The sequence below is a fragment of the Talpa europaea genome (genome assembly GCF_964194135.1).
Source record: "Talpa europaea genome assembly, chromosome: 10".
NCBI classification, from domain to species: domain Eukaryota; kingdom Metazoa; phylum Chordata; class Mammalia; order Eulipotyphla; family Talpidae; genus Talpa; species Talpa europaea.
This window is the reverse complement of record NC_140077.1, coordinates 2,480,355-2,503,686: the sequence shown is the minus strand read 5'-3', so window position 1 is coordinate 2,503,686 and position 23,332 is coordinate 2,480,355. Positions and strand designations below refer to the sequence as shown.

General features: G+C 53.7%; 1 protein-coding gene across 11 annotated transcripts in view; it reads left to right on the top strand.

The window, feature by feature from the left end:
* DOCK1 (dedicator of cytokinesis 1) overlaps window positions 1-23,332 on the top strand; it is a gene marked incomplete at both ends in the record, with an annotated part of 334,004 nt that overhangs the window by 250,952 nt on the left and 59,720 nt on the right. For all 11 annotated transcript variants that reach the window (XM_084245683.1, XM_084245678.1, XM_084245686.1 and 8 more), the window contains one exon: window positions 21,536-21,614. In XM_084245683.1, coding sequence (XP_084101809.1) covers window positions 21,536-21,614 — 79 coding nt within the window. The remainder of the gene's footprint in view (window positions 1-21,535; window positions 21,615-23,332) is intronic.

Genomic DNA, 23,332 nt, shown 5'->3' with positions numbered 1-23,332 from the left:
GGCCCTCTGGAGCGGCTCGTGAGACGCCTGCTGGGCGCTGGGTGAGCTGAGCACGGGGCATGGAGACATGGCGTCTAGAGGGGGCAGATTGGCCGTGGTGGGGAGAGGAGCCGGATGAGGAGCGACGAGAAGGCGGTCACTGTCACGACCATCTTCATGGACGGTCCGAGCGGAGAGGTAGGATGGGCAGTGAGCGGTGGGGGAAGAGAAGAACCTCCCGGGGCTGCCCAGGCTGCTCCAGCGGGGAGGCAGGTGGTGGTGTTCTCACCCGGCTTCTGTCGTCAGACGTCAGCAACACCGCGCCTGTCCTCATGCCCCCACGCCCAGCTTTCCTCTGCTAAGTTCTGGAAATTCTCTGGAGCTTAGCATCTGGGTAACGTTACAAACATCCCCCAGCCTCCTGGTACCAGCTTACGGAGCCCTGGCAGCGAAGCAGCCAGGGAGAGGAAGTGAGGGGCGCGTTTCTAGAAGGCAGGGCGGACAGCGTGGGCACCTGGGCGCTCAGGCGTCCCATCCGCCCACCGGCTCCTGCGGGGACGCCCGCTCTGCTGCCTGATCTGAATATTATTCATTGCAAGGTTTTGTTTATCTTTTCTTGAGGGGAAACAAACACTCCTTAATTAATGCCACCAAACATATTATTGGAAAAGCAATTATTCCCCCCATGTGTAATAACCCATCTGTATGGAAAATAATCCATTAAGAGTGAATCAATGTGAATTTAAATACTATTATTAAGATCAGACTGGTTCCTGGTTATGAACACCATAATTTCAGTTTTTGCTCATGCATACTTTGCGATACAGTGTTCCGTGACCTTAAAACCTTAATACCCATACAAATAACATCTATATGGTAATTAGTGTCAAAAATCACAGGTCAGATGACCCAGTGTTTCACAGTTGAATCCCTTTGTTAGGGGTTCCTTTGACTCTGTGACTAATTAGAGAGCAAATCCCCTGTTTCGAGACTCTGGTGATAATTGTAGCGGTGAATCTGTTTGCATTTTCCATAAATCATTCATTAACAAAATGACATCTTTTCCTTAAATCACCTCTCATGGATAAGTTTACAGAGCTTTCCTTTCTTTGTAAATTTATTGGAGTATCTTCAGTTCTCCTGCAGCCAAGCAAGCCTTCCCTGCGACCGTTGTCTACCAGAAAGCATCTTCCCTCTGTATTTCTCTCATCCCCAACTGGGTCATAAATCGTCTCGCAGCTGAGATTGCTGTCTGCTCCGGGAGCATGGAGGCGGGTGATCTGCCCGGAGCTGGGCCTTGTTAAACTTTATGAAGACGCATAAAAACTGCATTGGAATGGTGCAGGGGAGACAGGGTCCAGCTTCTCTGGGTGTATTTCATGAGGCCCAGGCCTGCAGCGAGCAGAGGTCTCTTGAAAACCAACTGGGCGCAACTGTCAGAACTTCCCTGAATTCTGATTTTAGGCGGCTCAGGAAGGCCCTGCTCACGGACAAGGAGGAGAGCTCCTCAGTGAGGCCCAGAAGGCTCGGTGACTGTTTCATTCACAAATTTAGCATTCTTGCCAAAACTGGCTGTGAAGACCCAGCAGGGCCTGCTCAGGCCAAGGCTCGTGGGGGAGAGAGAAACCCAGGGGCGCCTGGCTGACACTTGGTCAAGGACACACTCAGCAACAGTCACTGGCAACTTCTGGATTAGGCCCTGGGACTCTCACATAAAGCTTAGTGGAGGACGAGAGGTGTCTAATCACGGAACTTGGAGCGCCAGATGGAATTCTGTAAAACACGCCGTGGCCCCATCATCCAGAAGGAGTCGCTTTGGGCCAGCCCGACCCGGGAGTTCAGGGAGAAGCTCTTTGAGGATTGTTCTTTAAGAGACTTTTAGCAGTGGGTTAGGCCGGGAGTGCTGGAGAGTGGAAGGGACACCGGGTGGAGAGACAGCGTGGACAGGGCAGTGAGGACCGCAGGACGTGCCGGCCCCTTGGGATGCAGAGACTCACAGGGCCCTGGGGTTCCGGGCTGACACAGAAAAGTCTCCAGTTGGAACAAACGCTCTTCTGGAAGGTAGTGTCACCCTAACAACTTGTTCTCCAGCTCTCCATGACCCCAGGGGAACTTAGAGGTTCATTTCACTCTTTTAAGATGAGGAAAATTCTAGTGTAGTTTTGCATTTTACCAAAGAGGAAAATCTTATACTTGCTTGTGATGGGATTTTTCAAAGTGTGGTTAAGCCAGTGAGTTGGTGGTTAATTGGAAAATGGAAGCTGGTTCAATGATTATCACACCACTTAATCATCTTATTTTGACATAAAATACATACATGCACCCCTCTTTTTAAAAAGGTTTTGCCCCATGGGCCTCCCCAGTGGCGCAGCGGTTGAGCGCTGGGTTGCGAAGCTGCCCGCAGCCTCTGCGGCGCCGGTTCGATCCCCGGCTGCTCCCCGGCTACTGGAGGAGGGTCCCGCATGGTGCGCAGACCTCTCCTGCCGCCCGCTGCTCCCCTCAGCAGTGTCCTTCGGTCCTTCTGCCTGCTCTGCTCCCCGCTCTGGCTCTGGTGAATTCTCTCACCCTCCCGCGCTTCTGACTGTACCCAGTGTAAATAAATAAATCTTTAAAAAAAAAAAAAAAAAGGTTTGCCCTTCTTCTCTAGGGACAACACCTGCTTTTGGATGTGGTTCTCCTGATGGCCGTTCAAAAAGGCTCACTCAGTTGTCTCTGTCTAAGATTTCTTTCAAGTGGAATTGGGGGGATTCTCTCATTTCTGGTTTTTCTGGCCATGTCACCCCAACCTGATGTGTAGAATTTCTGCAGTGGCCGAGCTTTGACTTGGTTTTCGAGAAATACTTCTCCCTTGGTGGCACTCACAAGCCCTAGTTCTGCACCCCGGCTGGTCATCCAGCTGAGCGTGATGGTGTCCCCTGACGAGAGTGGTCAGAGCACCCCGGTGTGCAGACAGACGGGGTTTCCGCGGTACAGCAAAGCGTCAGTACCTGTGCACCCATCACCTCCCAGCCCTGCGCTGAGTCTAGTGGGGAGCACCTCTGTTACTTGTGACCGGGCACCGCGCTGGGGTACACTTTGGGTCACAGTATGAGATTTTGGTAACACAGCTCCTGAAACGGAGAAGGTCAGGGCCCCAGGAGAGGGCTGCCAGACGCAAGCAGGGCAGTGGTGGAGGTGCCCGTGGCTCAAGAACAAAATCTCCTTTCGGATTGGCCATCTGTTTGCCATTGGCAAAGACTCAGCAGGACTGCGTCTCAGCTGTGGAAGTCGGATGTGCGTTTGCCGTGGCATCTCTGCGCCAAGGTGGAAACTTGTTGGCTTGTTTCTTTGGGCAGATTTCAGGGGCTGTTTGATTCAGAGCAGGGATTGTTTCCTCTAGTCACGTCGTAGACCAGACCTTTACGGGGTTACCCGATGAATTGAGCCCAGAATCGTGATGTCTGTGTTGGAAGTAGAATATTTTCTGGGGGGAGCTTAAGAACTTTTTTTTTAAGATTTATTTATTATGCATACAAGAGCTGGGGTACAGGCCAGAGATGTGGGGGGTGAGAGGATTCACCAGAGACAGAGCGGGGAACAGAACAGGCAGATTGAGCGAAGTACACTGCTGAGGGGAGCAGTGGGTGAGCCAGGAGAGGTCTGCTGCGCCATGTGGGTTGCTCCCTGGCCGGCTGGGGATCGAACTCGTGCTGCAGAGGCTGCGGATTGTTTCATAGTGTGTTGTTTAACCCCTTGCGCCACAAGGGAGGCCCCTTAAGTGCATTTTTGTGGGGATTTGGCTTGGATTTGATAGGGATTTGAACTTGCAGACTGCACCAGGAGGTCGTTGGAAACAGGTGCTTCCAGGGACACGCCTCATGCTCACTTACTCCGTCTAAATGGACTCGTGCTGTGCCGGATGCTGCAGGCCTGCAGGAGGCCCTGGTCGGGCTCCACTGAAACTGGGCCCATGAGTACATGTGGAAGCACAACTTTGACACCATGTAGGTTCCGGAGGCTCTTTTGACATCGACCCTCTGTAAACATTTTTGTGTTCATGTGAATGGGGTCTTTCCTTTCGTGTAGAAGTTTGTCCTAAGTTCACCATTAGGCCTGCTTCCTCTCACTTGGCCATTTCATCATCTTAGGAATTTATCAGGGAAAAAAGGTTTGTTTACACTGATTACGTTATAGAGAAGCCTGGAGAACTGTTTGGGGGGCCTTTAAATTTATCTCTGTGTGATAGACTTTCAGCTATTATGACACTAAACCAAAAATAAAGCAATGGGGGGCATTAAAATTGAAGTTTGAGAATATGACTATCTTGATTTCTTAAAAGGAATTCTACCATAATCTCTCTCTGGATAAGAATTAAGAAAAATATTTACATGTGTTATGTGCAAAGTGTAACAGTTAAATTAGCCATAATTGAAAGAATGCAATGCTCTGACAATAATTTAGGGACTGTTTTAGGATTAAAACGAGAGATCCATTTAAAAGAAAATGTTTTTGTTTTTGCATTGCTAATTTGATAACTTAAATAGATTACCTTGGAAGTGGATAAAAAAGGTTGAGAAAGCCCTCAGGAACTGCGCTCATCAGATTTATGGTATCTTTTACGTTTCTGGCCTTTCATAACTTTGAACATTTAAGTCTTCTTTTCTTTGTTGATACTTTGTTGTTTTATGAAAGGGAAGTGTAAAGCCTCCTCTTGTGGCATGTGCTGCAGACTGTGTCCAGTTATCACCAGTTTGTATGCTTCTGTGTGTGTGTGTGTGTGTGTGTGTGATTGTGGTAGTGGTGATGGGTGTGTGGGGTGGGTGGGTGGGTGGGTGTGGAGGGCTGGTGCCCACATGCTGATGGGACTGCCCCGCTGGGCTGGTTTCCCAAGAAAACTTGCACGAGGCATTGGAGCTGTCCTGTCCACTTCCTGCTGGACGTGGTGGCTGTCCACTGTGTTTTCATCCAGTCCTGCTGGCTTCGCGGTTGGTGGGAGTTCAGAAACCACCTGACTCTCCCTGCCTGGCAGCGTTGGGGGCTCAGGTCTCGGGCTGAGCCTTCTGGGCACGTCAGCCCCTGGTCAGAACGTGGTCCATGTGCTCTGCAGCTGCCAGCCCCTCTCCTGCCAGGCACACCCCCCTCCCCGGCTTTTCATTCCCAGGCACAAGGTCCAGGGCGCGGGGCCCTCGCTGTCTGATGGCAGCCGGGGCCTGTCTACTTCCTAACCCCTCAGCTGTGTCTGAGCACTTCCCAGGCCTGCAGCGGACAGGGGACTTTCTCCACATCCAGTGCCACGTTTCTAATCAGCGAGGGACATGCGGGTTGAGCATTCCCCTTCATGTCTCAGCGGGACCAGGGGTGCCAGGCTGAGCATTTGTTAGGAAGGTCCTGGCTCCACAGGTGAGATGTAAGCCTCGGGGTTTGCTGTGGACGGGGCCTGCCGCCCTTTGTCCCCGCGCCCCCACCCACCCCTTCTGGAAGGAGGAGCTGAGCAGCTGTCCACCCCAGCACTCCTGCCCGGGGGCGAAGGAAGTGGGCATAAAGCGCTGCTTCGAGAGCTGAGAACCAAATTAGCTGGGATGACTGGGTGGCAAGTAAATAGCTGCACGTCTTGGCTGCCTTATTATGAGTTTGTTCAGAGGGAACAATGTTTCTGACTGTTTACATCACGGAGATCTGATGACTCATTTGTATTACTTAAGCTGTTTGCTCGATGAGCGCTATCAAAGTCAGGGAGTCACTGTACAGCCGCGGAGCGTGTGAAGCTGTTCCCATGTGAGAGGGCTCTAAATTGCTTTGCTTGCAGCTACAGAGGTTGCCATAAAGAATGATTCCTCATATTGGATTTTCAAAGCCACAGGAGTGGTCCCGGAGCAGGCAGGGACAGCCCGGTGATTTAGGACTATTTAATGCCTCGGTTGTCATGAACTAGAAGGAAGTCAGCTCCAGAGGCTGCCAGAACGCATCACCGCCGTCTCTTACTGCCTCCAGCGAGGAGGCCGATTTGTCTGCTGCCGCGGCGTGTAGGACGGCAGTAGGAAGAAGAAAAGGTAAGAGGACAGCCGAAGCCAATGGTGGAAAATTAACCCCAAAAGAAGTCTGGCCCCGGCAGATCTGTGAAGTCTTGGCCTGGGCCGAGTGCCCCGTTGTGGATCTCACGGTCATTGGCGCACAGATACCTGGATGTGTTGATGGCACCCAAGTAGGAAATGGCCCATCACCCCAGCGCACCCCAACTCTCTCCTACACTGGACCTCCTGGAGGGCTTGTTGAAACAGATTCCGCCCCAGGAGTCTGGGAAGGAGCCTGGACGTGTGCGTTTCTGCCTGGTTCCCGCTGCTTCCAGGGTCGCTCTTGAGGGGCCGCCATGCCGGGAGCCAGGGTCTCATCTGCCCTGGCCTAGGGCATCCAGCTGCAGGCGTCCCTGGTCAGGAGCCCTCTCTGTCCACGGAGGGTCAGCTTACTCACCCTCCCGACTGAGCGTCATGTGAGGAATTGCCTGGCCTTGGAGGCCCCTCGCCCCGTCCTCAGTCAGGAGAAACAAGGCCTCCCTCGTTCTGTGCAGAGCATAGGACTCACTCAAATTCCTCTTTCTTTGCCCACTTCGCTCGGGCCTGAGTCATCCTTGCTTTTCTCCTGGCGGTCCCTGGGCTTTGCACGGTGGTCTTGGGCATGGCCCTGACCTTCCCTCTGATTGTCCGGGATGGCCTCCAGCTCTGCAGCCTGTGATGACCACATCCTATTAATTTTGGTTGGCTCAGTGCGCCTGGCTCCCCAGCAGATCAGGTGCTCCCAATTTTTCATCATAAAGTGAGGTCAATTGACCCGTTGTTCATCACCTGGAAGCGCAGCGTGTGATCAGCGGTGATGACCATTTGGTACAGCCCCAACGTCCACGGCCGACAGTAAAATATGTGCCAGGCCCTGCTGTGTCATAGGCATGTTGACTTGGCTTTTTACTTTCATTGAAAAAATTGTAATTTTGACAAAATCATCCTAAACGTAAACCATCTTAGTTATCTGAAGTGCACCGTTCACACCGTTCATCACACTATTGTGCCAGGACTTTTTCATCTTGCAAACTGCTTCTCTGTCCCCAATTCTTCAATTCCACTTACCCTTCTCCTACCATCGTACTCTCTGTTTGTCGTGTTGCTGGCTCTGGAGACCTGTGCAAGTGGAGTGATGCGGTATTTCTCTCTGTGTCTGGCTTATTTCCCCGAGCGTGGCGTCCTCAGGGTTCATCCACACAGCCCGAGTCAGAATCCCCTGCGCTTCTGAGGCTGGGTGTCGTCGCACACATGTACCCCAGATGTCGTTGCAGGCATGCACCCCGATTTTTGAGCCATTCACCTGTTGGTGATGGTCATTTGAGTGGCTTCCACCTTTTTGCTGCTGTGATTATACTGCTATAAACATGAAGGTGGAAATGTCAGAAATTCTGCTTTCAGTTCTTTGGGGTGCAGACCCAGAAGTGGGGTTGCTGGGTCATATGTTAATTTTTAATGTTCGAAGGAGCTGCCATCTTGTTGACGTGGCAGCTACACCATTTTTACATCCAACCAGAGGCTGCCGCTTGTCCAAGTTGGCGTCACGGGAAGTGAGGGACGGAGGCCGACCTCTTCCTGCCTCTTCTCACCGAAGCGCAGGCCTAGCGCTCCAGATGGCTGGTGGGATGTGAACTGCAGGAAACTTCTGGAGACTAGGCAGGCAGATGTCTATTGAGCACTCACATTTGAGGTTTTTGGAGTCAAGAAAATGACCAACGGCGTCACCTATGTCATCACAGACTTTTTAGCAAGTGGAGTCCTTCCTTGGCGTCACTGAGCACATCCTCATTTTCTGACCTTGCTGTGGGTTTCCTGGACGCCTCGCCCTGCCCTTCCAGAGGTTTAAGAAACATCGAGGTTTGGGTTCCACGGGGTCTGTGGGAAGGTCCCTTTTCCACCTCCGTCCCATCCTCCGTCTTGTCCGCTCTTGTCTCTCCCCGGCTCCCTCTAAAAATACCCCAGGGGACCTTGCTGGAATTTCACTCCTGCGGGCACCAGCGTTTGTGACACGGCGTCGGTGTGGCTGTTTCCGGAAAGTACGTTGGGGCTTCAGAGGTGGAGGAGCAGGCCCTGCTCCACGACCCTCAGGCTGGGGTGGGCACACGGGCCCAGAGAAGCTGTAGGGCGAGGCGCTCCCTGCCCGGCTGTTCTCTGTGCCCGTCATCAGGGCCGGGGTGAAAGCGTCAGGAGTCCTGGTGACCGTCTCGCCAGGTCAACGGGGGACGAGTCCGGGGTCTTCCTCTCGTTCAGCCCAAGGGAAAGCCTCGCGACGTTGCTCAGGAGGCGGGCGCGAACGCGTTTTTCCTCCCACAAGAAATCCCTGAATCACACCGGGAGAAAATTAAACTTCCCCGCGTCCTGCTTGGCCTTGAGTTTGGGCTCCTGCGCGGGAGCTTGGAGATGGCGCTGTGCTGGAGTGGGTCTCTTCCGAGTGGACCAGAGCCGCGTCTGGGCTCTCGGGTCTGTGATTTGGCCTGCGGGTGGTTTGGGCCTGGGTGGGGGCTTTTCCTTGAAAGGACAGTGTTGTAGGACGCTGAGTGCGGCAGGTCGATTAGCCTCGTCCTGCACCAAACTGGAGACGCAAAGACTGGGAGTCTGAAAAGGGGGGCTGAGACCCCTCAATGCCCCCCGCGGCCTCTCTCCCTCCCACTGCCCCCCACACCCCCAGCCCCTGCCCCCAAAGCACCAGGTCCTGAGAAATGCCAGTGGAGACAGAAACCCCCTAAGTAATCAGCGCTTCACCCCGACCTTGCTCAGGGGCTGCCGAGAGCTAAATTGAGCTGCCCCGCCATGGACACGCCTGTCATTTTCCTGGATTGTCTCCCCACATTTGACAGACCTTAGTAACGCTATTCTGAGATTTTGCTGACAGTTTTTCTGGGCTCACACTATGGATTTCAGCCATTTCCATCTTTACGTCGTGACCTCATTAAGTGTGTATTTTGGTCCACGCCTGTGGGTACGGGGCTGCGGCAGCAGGCAGACTGCGTTTCTTGCCAAGAAGCGCAGGTGGGAAGCAGCCCTGTCCCCCAGCGTGCTCTGCTGCTCGCCGCGGAGCAGGCCGGCCCCTGTCCTTCCACGAGACAGCGTGACCGCGGTCAGGTTCTGAGACTCGCGCGACCTGGAATCCGTTGGCCTGTTGAAATCACACCCGTTTTGCTCCCTTGTTTGCTCCCAAGTCCGCACGGGTCATCCTCAGCTAGGGCGCCCCAGCCTGCAGCCTCTGGCCGCCCGGAATCGTTTGTGGTGCCAGAGCTGACCCCCTAGGCCAGGGCTGCTCCCTCTTGCTCCCACCTGCTCCCTCCTGCTCCCTCTTGCTCCCACCTGCTCCCTCCTGCTCCCACCTGCTTCTTCCTGGTCCCTCCTGCTCCTACCTGCTCCCACCTGCTCCCGCCTGCTCCTGCCTGCTAGCTCAGACTCGCTCCCTGCTGCTGTCAAGACGGGGTCCACTGAGGCATCCCCGTGTGGCCTGCCCAGGTGGCACTTTGCCCACCGGCGCGTCTTGGAGCATCTCGTGGGGTCTCTGGGTCGAGCCCATGCAAGGGGCAGCCCCTGAAGCCAGCACTGGTCTTGGGACTGCTGCTCCCAGGCGCTGGTCGTGCTTCCGGCTCTGGGTGTCGCTGAGGACACGGGACTCTCGCGCTGACTGTCTAGGGCGCTCAGTGTAGTCCCCACCCAGGGGGCCATGGTGACATTCAGGCCCCAGCATCCCGACGAGAGGTCCACATTCACAGGATAGTGTCTTGAGGGCCGAATGGGTCTGAGAGTCAGAGCTGGACAATGGGAAGGAGTGGGAGCAGGCAGGAGCAGGTGGGAGCAGGTGGGAGCAGGTAGGAGCAGGAGGGAGCAGGAAGAAGCAGGTGGGAGCAGGAGGGAGCAGGTGGGAGCAAGTGGGAGCAGGAGGGAGCAGGTGGGAGCAAGAGGGAGCAGGTAGGAGCAGGTGGGAGCAGGTGGGGGCAGGTGGGAGCCAAGCCCCCCAGGAGCAGCCTCAGCCTGTGCAAGGGTCCTGCTCATGCTGCTTGGAAGGCCAGGGGCCTAGCACTGTGAGCTGGGGGCCGCCAAGGCCACCTAGGGTAGCCAGGTCCCTTCCTGGCAACCCTCCCAGCCCCAAAGGATGGCATGACCTTGTTTCATGTGTTCGTGCCAGGTCCAGTCAATGTGCCGGGGGCTCCAGGCTGAGCAGGAGGGGTCAAGCCCTGCCTTCCCGGGTCTACCTTCTCATCCGGGCAGAGCTGGGAGATGCTCAGACCGTCACCCAACAAACGTGTAACGAGATTACAGAATGTCGTCGACTAGTAAGTGTCAGTAAGAAAACAAACACAGCCACTGTGGCATGACAGGAGCTAGCGCGGGGGGCCGGGCTGCGCTGCCGGGAGCGCTGGGCGAGGCTGCTTCCAGGGCAGGCGCGAGGCCCCTGGCCATGGGCTGGAGGGCGGCCTGGCCAAGGTTTCGCTCCCAGCCTTGCCCCCCTCCCCTCCCCCGCCAAAACCAAAGTCTTCCCCAAGGAGGACGAGGAGGAAGGAAAGAAAGCGAGGGAATCCCATCGCAGAGGTGGCCGGCAGCGTGGCGGGGAACACGGCTCACGTCAGGAAGGAGATGGCTCCATCCCTGATGCGCGTTTCCTTTAAATAGCACGTTCCGTCACAGCGTCACCATAAAATTGATTTATGGTGTTGAAATAATTTCCGTAGCAGGGGAACTAATTTGATTGTGTAGCATAAAGAAAATGTATGTGGGACAATGGGGAAGAATAGAACCAAAATGAATCTAATATATTTTAATCTCTGCAATACAGATTATATTTTCAATTAAGAAGCTTAACTTGCATGTGTTCGGCTGGCGGGAGCTTCCTGGAGCATTTGCGAGTGTGTTTATGGGTAATAAGTCACTTAGCATTAAGAAGGTAGAAGATCATTAGCTGGTGATCACCCAATTGCTGTGCATTAGTGAAAAGTCAATGCCGCCGCCGGTCGGCGCGGCCGCAGTGAAGACGCAGCCCGCGGTGACGGCGCAGCGTGGCCTGGAGTTGCTGGCCTGTGGGTGCCGTCTCCCGGATGGAGCGAGGTATCCACACCCGGCTGCGCCCGCCCCGGGGAGCCCCATTCTCTAAACCCCAGGTCAGGTGAACAGGTGGCTTTTGGGTCCCCCTGGCAGACTCCAGGAGCCTCGCGCGGCACAGGCACAGCCTGGTCTCCAGCAGCTTGGTTTCGTGGATTTTGCCCCGGAGCATGCGCCTTGCAGCAGCAAACTTTGGTCTTTGCTGCAGGAACTGCTTCCTGAGGTTCCTGCAGTTGCTCACGCCTCAGGGCCCACGGGTCCTCACCCTCTTGCTATGGGTCCCAGTCAGTTATGCATCGCCCGCGGCTGGGGCCTTCTTCGAGGGTGTCTTCCGGCAGCGCAGTCTGCTCGGGGGCTTCTTTTCTTTGAATGCCTTTCATGACATGGCGTTGCCCTGAAGGTCAGTGTGCACTGCTGTGAACAGCCTCACGTGCACCCCTGGGCGCTCTGTCCCCTCCTTCACCATACGGCTGGCGCCTTCCCCCGAGTTGCCCCCTCCCTTCTGGGGATCACTCCTGGTCTTGGCATCCAGAAATTTGTTTTTGTTTTATGTAGCACATTTGCTTGCACTGTTTCTCTGTGTCCCCCCGAGGCGTGAACTCGGGGCCTGCCTCCTCGTCCTGACTCGGTTCCCTCGGCGTCTTGTCCTGCAGGGCCAGCCTCGTGCTGCCTGTGGCAGGACTTTGTTCCTGCAGCGGCCGAGCAGGTTGCGCGTGGACACAGCATCGTCCCCATTCAGCCGATCGGGCGGGGGCTGTTTCTGGCTTTTGTAAACAGCGCTGCCTGAATGAGGGGTGCACAGACATCTTTGGGCTCGTGTTTCTATATTCTTTGGGTATATACCCAGAAGTGAGAAAACCGAATATATGGAATTGCTATTTTTAAGTTTTTGAGGCATTTCCTTGCTGCTCTGTCGTGGCTGCGCCACGTTTCCTTGCCACCCACGGTGTGGGGGGTAGGGAGGCTTCCTGTGTGGGGCAAGCAGGGGCCCCAGCCGCCCTGGGCTCCCCAGTGCTGCAGCCCCTCTGCGAGCCGCCCCCTTCCTCCTCCTGGGAACCCTCTACTGCGCAGAAGGCTCAGCCCAGCTTGGCGAGCTCAGGCTTGAGGCACCTCCCAAAGTGAAGGATCGGGGTCACTTAAGCAAACAGCCACCTCGGAGAGCAAGGATCTGGCAGGGAAAAGAGGCAGCTGTAGAGTTAGGGGTTTTTTTTTTAAGCTTTTTCCAGTCTTTCCAGAAGACTGGCTGGGGGGCTGGGTCAGCCGGCGCGCAGGGGCTGGCAGCAGGGGCCGGGCAGCAGGGGCAGCTGCATGAGTGGAAGGAGATACCCAGGGCCCTCTGCGAGACCAGGCGGGCAGGAGCACGTCAGGGCTGAGAGCACCGAGCTGGGCCCTGGCCAATGGAGACCCCAAACCAGTCAGCCTCAGGAAGTGTGGGTGAGGCTGGAACCAAAAGGCGGCCTGAGAAATGGGCCCAAGGCCAGGGGCCAGCAGCAGGGGCATGGGGGGCACACGGACTTCCCAGCCCAGCCTTCCATTCCTTTGTTCTGGGAACATTTCTCTGTGTGTGGAAGGGGGTCTAGTTCAAGGGACCGCCTTCTGTTGCTGTCCGCGGAGCTGGAGCCAGCTGTCCAGCTGCAGTGGAAAGCACTGGCCCCTGGGCAGCTGCCTGGTAAGGCTGGAGCTTGGCTCTTGCAGTGCTAGGAGGGGCCTCAGCTGCCCCCCACATAGCTGGGCATTGTCACGGGGTCTGCAAACACCTGGGAGCAGAGGTATCCTCAGGGCCACGGGGACGCAGCGGGAGGGACACGTCTGCTCCGGGGACACCCTTGCTGCTGACGCCTTCGGCCCCTGGACGCAGAGGGCAAGGAGATGGCAGCACAGACATAACCCTCTCAAATCCGACTGACAGCCTCTCCCCGGCCACCTCTCCCGGGAGGCAGGAAGCGGCCGTCACCGTCATCCGCCTGTCACCCCGCTCCTGTCACTAATTGGGCGTGAACGTAGCATGTCGACACTGGAGTTCAGAGAGACTTTGGAAAGTTGATTTCCGAGGGGGCAGCTGGGAAGTCAGCCCTGGCTTCCGCCCCTCCGTCTTCCCTGAGGCCTGTGCGTCTCCTTCACCCTGAGCCCGTTGTGCGGTCGTGGGAGCTGAAGGCCTGGCCGCGCCTCAGCAGGGGAGGTAGCGCCGCGGGGACGGAATGACGCCAGGCCTGAGCTCCCTTTTGCTGACATTGCCCGTTCTTCAGCCTTTAAAATGGGGGCACGCTCTGCTCCCCACCTCTTTGTCCCGGGTTATAATGAAAGAGATTCTCGAGAGAAAGTCGGCCACACGCAGACGCCGGCTCTCCCGGTCACACGCCGCACCCCGTCCTCAGGAGAGCGTCCCTAGCAGGCTCAGCTCCGCCCCTGCCTTGCGTGGCTTCCACGAGAGCTGGTTTCTCTTCATCGTCTAATCACTAAGAAGGTGGACGTGTCACGAAACCGTGTCCAGCAGAGCCTGTTCTCCTGCGTCTGCTCAGATCCAGGTGTCCCTTCTCCCGGAAGGCACTTCTCTCACGCAAGCTCAGCGAGCATCTCCTTCCGTGAGCCTCGCAGGGGCACCCGGGAGGCGGCTGCACACCTGTCACTTCTGTCACGCTCATCATGTGCCAGGGTCTCCAGTGGGCACCGCGGCCAGGTGGGCTCACGTAGGCCTTCCCACCTGGCAGGTGTGTGTGCGTGGCCCCGTGAGAGATGAGGGCCCCGGGAAGTCAGCTCCAGGCTGACACCACCGCTCCCTGCAGGCCCTGGGTCCTAGTCTCCCAAGGCTCTTGGCGGGGCCCGGGATGGGGATGGTTGACCATAAATTGCTGTGTGAGCCAGGAAAGAATGAGCAAGTCAACTGGTCTTGTGGTAAAAGGTGGCCGGTTTTCACAGCCAATCGGGAGGGATTAACTAGTTTCCAGGGAGAAAATAGCAGCAGCTGTTGGTGCAGACGGGAGGAGATGGCTGGGTCTTTTCTCCTTGAATGTTCTTGCCTAAAATCACAGCCCACATTCTCAGCTCTGAGGGCAGAACCTTCAACGTGACGTGTCGACGCTGGCCGTGTGCCAATAAAGCCTTATTGGGACCGGGCAGTGGGTTGTCGCCTGCTGACCCCGGGAGGGGTACAGTCCCACCTCAAGCGTGGCGCGGCCTGCAGGAGCTTCTCTGACGAGCTGCAGCTCATGGCCGGGAATTCCAGCTCTGTTACCGAACGTGCAGCCCGTGCTGCTCCCCGGAAGGGGACGCCTCGGCTCCGAGTGTGGATCGGAGGAATTAAGCGAATATGGATGACTCTTTAGGTGCATTTTATGAGCTGTAGGGGGAGAAGATCATTATTCAGTTCTTGAGCTCTTGCAGTTCGGATTGCTACACAGAATCCAGCGAGCGAATGAGCTCGGAATCCAGCGACATCTCGAGCTTAGCATAGGTTATGCCTGTTAATGGGAAGTGTCACTCAGAGATTGCAGACAAGCAGCCTCTTGAAAGAGCCACTTAATTCCCACAAGACCTGGCTCAGGGTGATATTTCCAGCTGCATCCTCCAACCTCCCCTTCACTAAACTGAGTCTTTCATCTGCCACAACACTCAGACCCGCACCAGGGCCAGTGCAGGGAAGGCTTTCGTGGGGACAGCCTCGCTCTGGCTGTCCTTGGGCGGCAGGAGAATGGAATTATGACCCCCCAGCCCCCACCGCCAATTAAATAAAAACAGCTTGACACTGAGGTCTGTGGTTCAAGTGAGGTGCGTGTCCCCCAGAGCCCTCCTGGTGCTGATTACAGAAGACTTTAATGCCGTCCCTCTCGTGGGTTTACCCTTAATGACTGACTTGGTAAATTATTTCATGTGCAACCACTTTTTATGTTTGACTGTCACATGAATAAAATGATACCTCAAATTAAAAAGGTAAATAAAAGCAATGAGCCTTCTCTGGCTCCTGGCAGCAGGAGGCGAGACAGCCGAAGCCCGGGCAGGCGCTGCGTGCTCTTGTGCAGTTGGGGGCACGTGAGAGGCAGGCAGGTGCCCTGGGGCAGAGGAGCCGCCAGCTGGCTCAGCACTGGGACTTCAGACCCACCAGTGCAGAGACATGGCTTCTGCAGATGACCTGGGAGAGCTTGGGAGGTAAGAGCCTCCAGATCAGAGCCCACCCTGGCCAGTGCCTGGCCCTCGGCCTTCCAAGGCCTAAGCAGAAGGCCCACCCGAGCCAGGAGGGAGCTCTGACCTTGGGGGGTGAGCTAGCTGTGTCTGAGCCACTCTACGTGTGACTGTTAGGCGCCGGCCACATGCCTGCTGAGATGGCGGCCCTTCGTGGCAGGGGGCACCTGTCTGGCAGGTAGGGGACCCACTTCCTGTGATGAGGTGTGAGTCAAGCCAGGAGCCAGCTGCAGCCCCGAGCGGGGTGGTGCCCTGTCCCTTCGGGACCACCTGCGGCCATGACTTCAGAAGCCACACAAACCTTCCCAGGCAGCCTGGTGCCACCTTGGGGAGGTGACCTGAGGACAGTCTCCTGGCACTGGCTAAGCTGCTTTCTGGGGACAAAGACAGTTCAAGAAACTTCTGCTCACTCCTCAGTTGAGAGACCATCCTGGGCCTGAACAGAATCAGGGACGGATCCTCTCTCTGCCGGGCACTCTGGCCACGTATTCATGAGCGTTAATTGCTCCTCCGTCAGCCTTCGCCCACCACAGGCTGGGAGAAGCTCTGGAGGGCTCTCTTCAGGCGTACAGCACAGAGGAGAAGTAGTCTCCACCTCTCGTGTCTTTCTCCAGCTCTCAATGAGCATGACCCAGGCCCGCCGCAAACTCCGACTCCTCCACAGCCTCAGTCGGGACTGGAGTTCAGAGGCGCCCGTCCACTCACCCAGCTGCAGCACCTGCAGTGGCTTATCTCCCACAGATAGACCCAAAGGCTCTTTCTCCACTCCTGGCCTCTGTGTGTCCTCCTGGCACCTGTCCCTGGGGTCCGCCACAGGCCCGTGAGAGGGCAGCCGCAGCACGTGAGCCAGCGTGGTGGACACCAATGCAGACGGGGAGGTCTGGGAGCATCACCACGTGCTTGGGGGGGTGGTCCCCCAGCACTGTCCAGCATGCAGGCCCAAGTGGACACAAAGCCGTGTCCTGCCCCGCCCCCACCCCCGCCCAAGGAGCAAATGCATCTGGAGCAAGTCACACTGTGTGCTGGACGAGCAGTGACCATCAGCAGGTCGTGAAGAGGAAGCCCAGTACGTTCTAGCCACAGCTGCTCCCTCTCGGTGATGAGGACCCTGGCCTGCCAGTTTTGCTGGCGGCAACACTGGGTGGCAGGCTCTGGAAGCGCCAGAGGCTCCATCATAATAAAGTCACTTTAGCGACTAATTGTCCAGAAGCTTCTAATAGTTTACTCGGCTCATAATCACAACCTCTGGCTGAGATCCTGCTGGGCAATTACCGCACTGTTAGTTAGGACTGTGCTACTTTCACCATCCTGTTCACCTGCGTACAGGTAGCTGCTTGTCGGGGCTGGAAGACCCTGTTGGGGAGCGCCCTGCACCCCTGTCCTGTTGTCAGCCCCTCCAGCTGTTGTCTGCAGGCCTGGACACCTCAGCAGCTGCCTCCTGCAGTCAGCACCCCCAGACACACCCAGCCTGTCTCCTAGAGGCTGGGATGTGTAGAATGCCCGGGACACAGCTTCCCATTTTACCAAAGGCTGCTTACTATTCCGTACGGCGGCGGCAGAGATGATAGTGTGCAAAGGCCTCTGTGCTGGGTGATGGCGTCACTTTCTTACTGACAATCTCGAAATTAGTTGACAACAAACAAGCCAACGTTCCTTCCAAGTCCAGGATGACATAGTTTATACCTGCATTTGTTGAGTGACAATACAAGGCCTGAAAAACTTGATTTTCTGAAGGTCACGTGGCCGTAGTTTACATGGGAGTAAGTTAGAATTGCAGTCAACCTGTGATTGGATGCCGGGGAGAGAGAGAGAGAGACGCTGCGGTTGGAGACAGGAATGAATGAACTCTAGCTCCCAAGAGTCCCAACTTATTTAAGATGATGACATTGTGATGCGATAGAGAAGATGATGACTGACTTCCTGGAGACCAGAAGAGAGCGAGTTCTTTCCCGGGGTCTTTAAAAATAAAATATGTAGTCATTCGCTTTGAATAGTTTGAATGTTTTAGAGCCAGGGCTTCTAGAACTTGAGTCTTTTTAAATCTTTTTAGGATGACATAATTTGCCTGTGGTTCTCCCTACATTATTGATTTTTCTGTTTGTTTTTATCTTCTACATTTTTAGATTTTAAACAAACCCCTCCGTAGATTAAAGATGATTGAAAAGGATTCTATAAAAGAGGAGGTGCCCTTTTTTTAATCACCTTCAGCATTTGGGATACCAGCCATGGATGCATTTGGTTCTCCGGCCTTTAGCTTTGTTTTTTTTGGTTTTTTTTTTTTTTTTTAACTGCCTACTTCTCTAGACTGGGACTAGGCAGAACTTTCTTGATTCTCAGGATGGTTGACCTCCTCTCCCCCCAGCCACAGACCCTCACTTAAAGCAGAAGTCACCCCCTCCTGCCTCCTCCTTCCTCTGTCCTGACGTGTCTGGCTGGTGGCCTGTCCCAGAAACCGCTGCCTTTCAGCGGCCCGTTAGTGCAGTTATAGCTGATGGTTTCTTAGACCTGAACATTTAAGAACATGCACAGTGGCGAGGGGTTATTTTAGATATTTGGGGGGGATACTGATGTGCCAAAGACAAGATTCTTGCAATCAAGCAATTAACCCTGGAGGTAGAGAGGAGGAGGAGGGAAGAGCTCCAGACGCAGAGGGGCGTGAGGGCGCAGAGCCCAGCCATAAATGTCTCATACCTAAGGAGAATTTGTGTGACAAAAACTTCAGGAGAACTGTAGCCCACATTGAAGGCTCTGCTAGGAATACAGGGGTTCCAGGGAGATGCCAGGTTCTAAATACTCTCGCCTCCCGAGCCCTCCAGTTTGGTCAGGACCTGATCTTCTGGGCTAGCTCCTTCATCCTGCATCCATCATCCATCCATCCATCCATCCATCCATCCATCCATCCATCCATCCATCCATCCAACCATCCATCCATCCAACCATCCGTCCATCCATCCATCCATCCAACCATCCGTCCGTCCATCCATCCATCCATACATCCATCCATCCATCCGTCCATCCGTCCATCCAACCATCCGTCCATCCAACCATCCGTCCATCCAACCATCCGTCCATCCATCCATCCATCCAACCATCCGTCCATCCATCCATCCATCCAGCCATCCATCCATCAATCATCCATCCATCCATCCAACCATCCAACCATCCGTCCATCCATCCATCCATCCATCCATCCATCCATCCATCCATCCATCCAACCATCCATGCATCCAACCATCCACCTTTTGTCCATCCGTTCATCCATTATCCACACCTCCCTCCCTCCCTCCCTCCCTCCTTCACCATCCTGCCACTGACACCCAGAGCATGGGTGATGCACCAGATGGCGACTTGGTATTTTGGGGGCACCTGGTGAACCAGCCCTCAAGACCACTTGGGAATAGTCTGGAGAGTTTCTCTGTCTGAGCCCAACTCCAGCAGTGCCCAGCGCAGAGTCATCAGGACCTCAGACAAGAGCCCACGTGGCCCCGTCCGCCCTGTGGCCGCTCCCCTACAAATGGACTCCCTGTGCAGCTGCGCTGGGCCTTCCACCGCGGGGCAGCAGTGCAGGCGGGCGCTGCAGCCAGGTGCTGGGTGTAGTCTGCCATCCCTCCCATAGTCCTCTGCGACTGCGCACAGATTGCCGCACGCATGCTTCTCATGTGGTTTCCCCGCTTAGCTCCCTACTTTGAGATTTATTAGCCCCAACTCCTGAATCACCGCAGTGACGGACGTCCTGTCCTGAAAGTTGGCCTCTGCTCGGGATTCGTTTTGCCCGGTTAGATAATGGATTCATCTTGAGGTGCCCGCGGAGCACTGCTGTGGTTTTAATCCTGACAAGCGTGAATGATGGACGTGACTGATGTGCGTCCTGGGTGATTCCGGGGCGGGCCGCGTCCTCGATGCCTTGCACCTGAGCGGCACCGCACCTCTGCTGCCTGCACCGCTTGGGTTCGCATTTGCACTTCCCTTACATTTTCCCCCTGGCCGTTGCATCCGTGCCACGTGTTTCGGGCCCTGGCTCTTTAAAAAACCTGTAGTGAATCTAAATGATAGAACCGTGTCCCACTGCGCTTTCTCAGTTGACAGTTCATTAAAAATTTTGTGTTCAGCCTTTATATTATTTCAGCGTGGCATATTTTTATAAAAAGTCATTTTGAGAAATCTCTTTATTTAACCAGCTGAAATTGTTACGGGGCGTAATTAGAAGCAGCATATTGCAACTGTTTGGGTGCTATCTTGAGGCCAAATAATTATCCTGTAATAAGGATGCCTAGTCGAGTGCACTTGATGTTCGGGTCTTAGAGGGCTGGATGGAGGGTCTTCCTTAATGCTCGTCACCCTGGGGTGCTCTAGTGAGCAGCTGAGTTCCAAAGCGGGAGGTGGTATTTAGGAACAAGAAAAGTTAGTTGGTGGCCACAGCCCAGAGCTCTTGTGTCGGTCGGGACCCGCCATCACAGTCACAGGAAGCCTTCCCGGCTCATCGCCACCGGGGCCTGCTCTGCTTTGGGTGGCTAGTTCAGACCCTCTCTCCCCTGCCTTCTGAGCACAGTGCCCAGGGTCAGACGGGCAAGAGAGGCCCTCTCCACCTTGACCACCCTCCTGTACATCTGCAGGCTGAACGGGATGGGGCCACGTGACATCCGCCTACCCGGAGGGCCGGCGAGCCTCCCAGGTGTGCTATGTAGGCCTGGCACTTTCCAGAGCGAGTAATTTTGCCCTGGTTTTTGCCAGGAAGCCCTAGAGCCCCTGTCTTCAAGTTTTTTCAATAAATTTCAAAATTGAGTAATAAGAGCTATTTTACAAATTTCCCTGGGCATCCTATTGTCACCAAAATGAGCGACTTTATGGCTGATGGGTGCTGCTGCCTCTGGGCTCCTGGTTAGTGGACCAGGCCAGGATGCCCACACCCCTCATTAAAAAGTCACTGAAAACATTAATGCCTCTTTGCTGGTTCTATTTAGCAGCCCCCGGGGAGAACGCAAATATATTTGGCTATAATTTTCCTTAGCCACAGGAGCAAGGCAGCGCAGGCCGTCAGTCATGCCTGCTTTGGTCCTAGGTCCAACTGACCGGTTTCCTACTGAAACCTTGTCTGCTCACCCCCTTTCTTAGCGCCGTCTGCAGGGTGAGTGTGAGGCCGATGCCACCAACGGTGGGTGTGGGCGGCAGGTGGCAGCCGGAGGAGGTGACAGAGGCCTCCTCAGACCCCAGGGGGAGTGCTCCTGTCTCCCTCCTCCCAAGCTCACTGGGTGTTAGTGGCTCTTGGAGAAGGCCCAGGGTGGGAGCGCGTCCAGGCATGCAGAGCCAACGCGATAATGTTGGCGGAGATTGCCAGTTCCTAGTTAGTAACCTGCATTTCTCTTAGGCTCTTTGACTGCTTCCTGCTGTCTAAACAGAGAAGGATAATTAAGTTTATTATCCGTGGCCTGATCCGAATTCCTCCCGCACCCTGCCGTTGGGTACCGGGCAAAGGGGCATTGGAAAAGCAGTATCTGGACTTAGTTTTAGTATTGTAAATACTTTCAAGGGTAATATAACAAATCTACCAAGTGAACAAGCTTGTGAGAGGCTTGGTTCTCTGGAGTCATGTATAAGATGAGCCAAATTATACATTTTACTGTAGAAAGTAATCAAAACATAGGATATTTGGTTTTGGGTGCTCAGAATTGGACATTGTCTATGAATCTATGGGTTAAAAAGTCCTGCTAAAAGTGTTGTCAAGTCACTATCATGTCTGTTAAAGCCGTGTTATTTTCTTTACACAAGTAAATGGTGACCCAGGTGAGCATTTGGAGCTCAGAACAAAGGACACAGAAGCCAGCCCTCCTTCCAGCACAGTGGCAGCGCCCTAGACTCGTTCAAGTCCTAGACTCATCCAAGTCCAGTAGCTACTGCATTTTCAAACGCTTAGCTTTCAAAAGTTCTCCTGAGCAAAGACCAAATTAATAATAAAACGGGAAGACATCGTGACTTGTGAAAGGGATTTAATTTGCACCTTTTCTGTTTTTTTTTTTTAAATTAGATATTTTAGGGATACTTTAGTGTTACTTTCAGATGCTGTTATTTTGGTCTATTTCTTTTATTCTGCATGTGTTAATTTCCTTGATTAATTTGGCCAACATCTGCATATAATCCTCTGGGCTTTTCGTTGGTAAAACCTCACACCTTTTCACAGGACTTTAATAAGAGTTCACTTCCCAGACAGTCTCAGATTGTATCTCATTGAAATGCCAGCCCTACAAAAGTTCCAGAGCCTAAGTGTGTAATTATGTAATTTTCTTTTGATCTTTCAGAGTCTTCCTGCGAGCGATTAATCAGTATGCAGATATGCTCAACAAAAAATTTCTGGATCAAGCCAACTTTGAGCTACAGGTAAGAGAAGGGAGAGATGTTTTCTTTGTTGGGAAATCATGTTAAAACAAATTGCTGGTCTGAGCCAATATCTTCTACTTCTAATCCTCCAACTTAATTAGTCTCCCATGGAAGGTGTGGAAATGGAATTTACAATATGTACTATTGGAACACCGGACGGAAAATTATGCCTTCTGGGTATTTGCTCAATTTAGCAAGAAAGGAGATGGAGCTGCTTCAGAGAGGAAGTATTGAATCGGAGAGACAAGTGGGGCTCCGAGCAGGGAGGCTCAGTTAGTGTGACTGCCAGGAGGCAGGGCCAGCAGATGGGGCACAGAGCTTAGCCTGCACAGCAGGGTGACCCCTGGCAGGTTTCCTCCGGCTCCGGCTTGGTGCTACCAGAGCGGCCTTTACCTAGCGAATGACCCCTAGTCTTGTGGTCACCCAGCCGGTCCCTGTCAGCCCTAACCCTCGGGGCTTGCACTGCCTGTGTGTGGTGAGGGTCGATTTGCCTGGTCTAGTTTCAGTGATTCTCAGTTCCGAATGCGGTCCTGCTAATAATGATTTTTTTCACTATTATTGCATCGTTTACTTTAATAAAGTCTGCAAATGTAAATAGCAAAGATGCAAGGAGCCGGTTTCTTAGGCTGGTTTGGTCTCTGAGAAGGCACCTGGAGGATTTGTGTACACCCCGTGGGTGGGTGGTCCAGCCCTCAATGTGTTACCAGGTAACAAAAATTAGACACCCCACCTACATCCCCCATTTCCTTGCCGTTGAAAAATTCAGCACTAGTGGAATCCTAAATTAGGATTAAGTTCTAGTAATCTAGGATCAAGATCCCAGTTACTAGATTAAGTTCTTAGGTGCCTCTGTCCTTATTTCTTTTCTAACTTCTTAATTTTACATTTTTATTTTAGCAGCATTATAGAATGCAAGCATGTAATTAATCAAGCACTATGTGGGCTAGGAATGTGACTTATTTTTCACAGTTTTTAATCTTTTATTATCTCTGCCTGGTGCCTATTGCCTACGTGCCAAAACAAATATATTCTCCCTGTAAAGCAGGCGCTGTCTCAGCACACGTACGCTCTCAGAGACCCTGAGCCTCCGTGTTCCTTGCAGAGTAATTTGGAACTAAAATGTGTGTCTTCCAACACTGAGCATTTATCTGGACCTATGCGTGCTTTCTTTTACTTTTAACATGACTTGACTTAGACACCTGGTGGTTCCTATTGCACAGTGCAGTGGAGCCAGCCCCTCCGCCCTGTGAACAGCAGGCTCTCCAGGCTTCTCCTGGTCTCAGCACAAATACCTCAAGCACTGAGGCACCAGGCACCTCAGAGCTGCGTGGCCGTGGAGTCATCTCCTGAAGCATCATTACCAGGCTGGGTGCTAAGAACTATTAAGTTTAATGGACACTGAGAAAGTACCCCCTAAAATGCTTTGGTTATTTGCAGTCCCCACAGCTTTCTTTGACAGCAGCTGTTTCCTACTGTGTTCTCCTCTCCCAATTTCTTTAGTATTGTTGAGTCTTATTTTTATGGGAATTTCTCCAATGGAAGTTCCCAGTAAGTATGAGATACTTACTGGCAGTGGGTTTGTATTATGAACTATTGAATTATTGCCAGCGCTCATTTTCCCTTGGACTATTTGATGTTTTTGTAAGTTGAGAGTCAGATAGCTAAGTCATGGGTTTAGATTTATGTAGAAACACTCAATTTTTCTGTAGTTAAATATG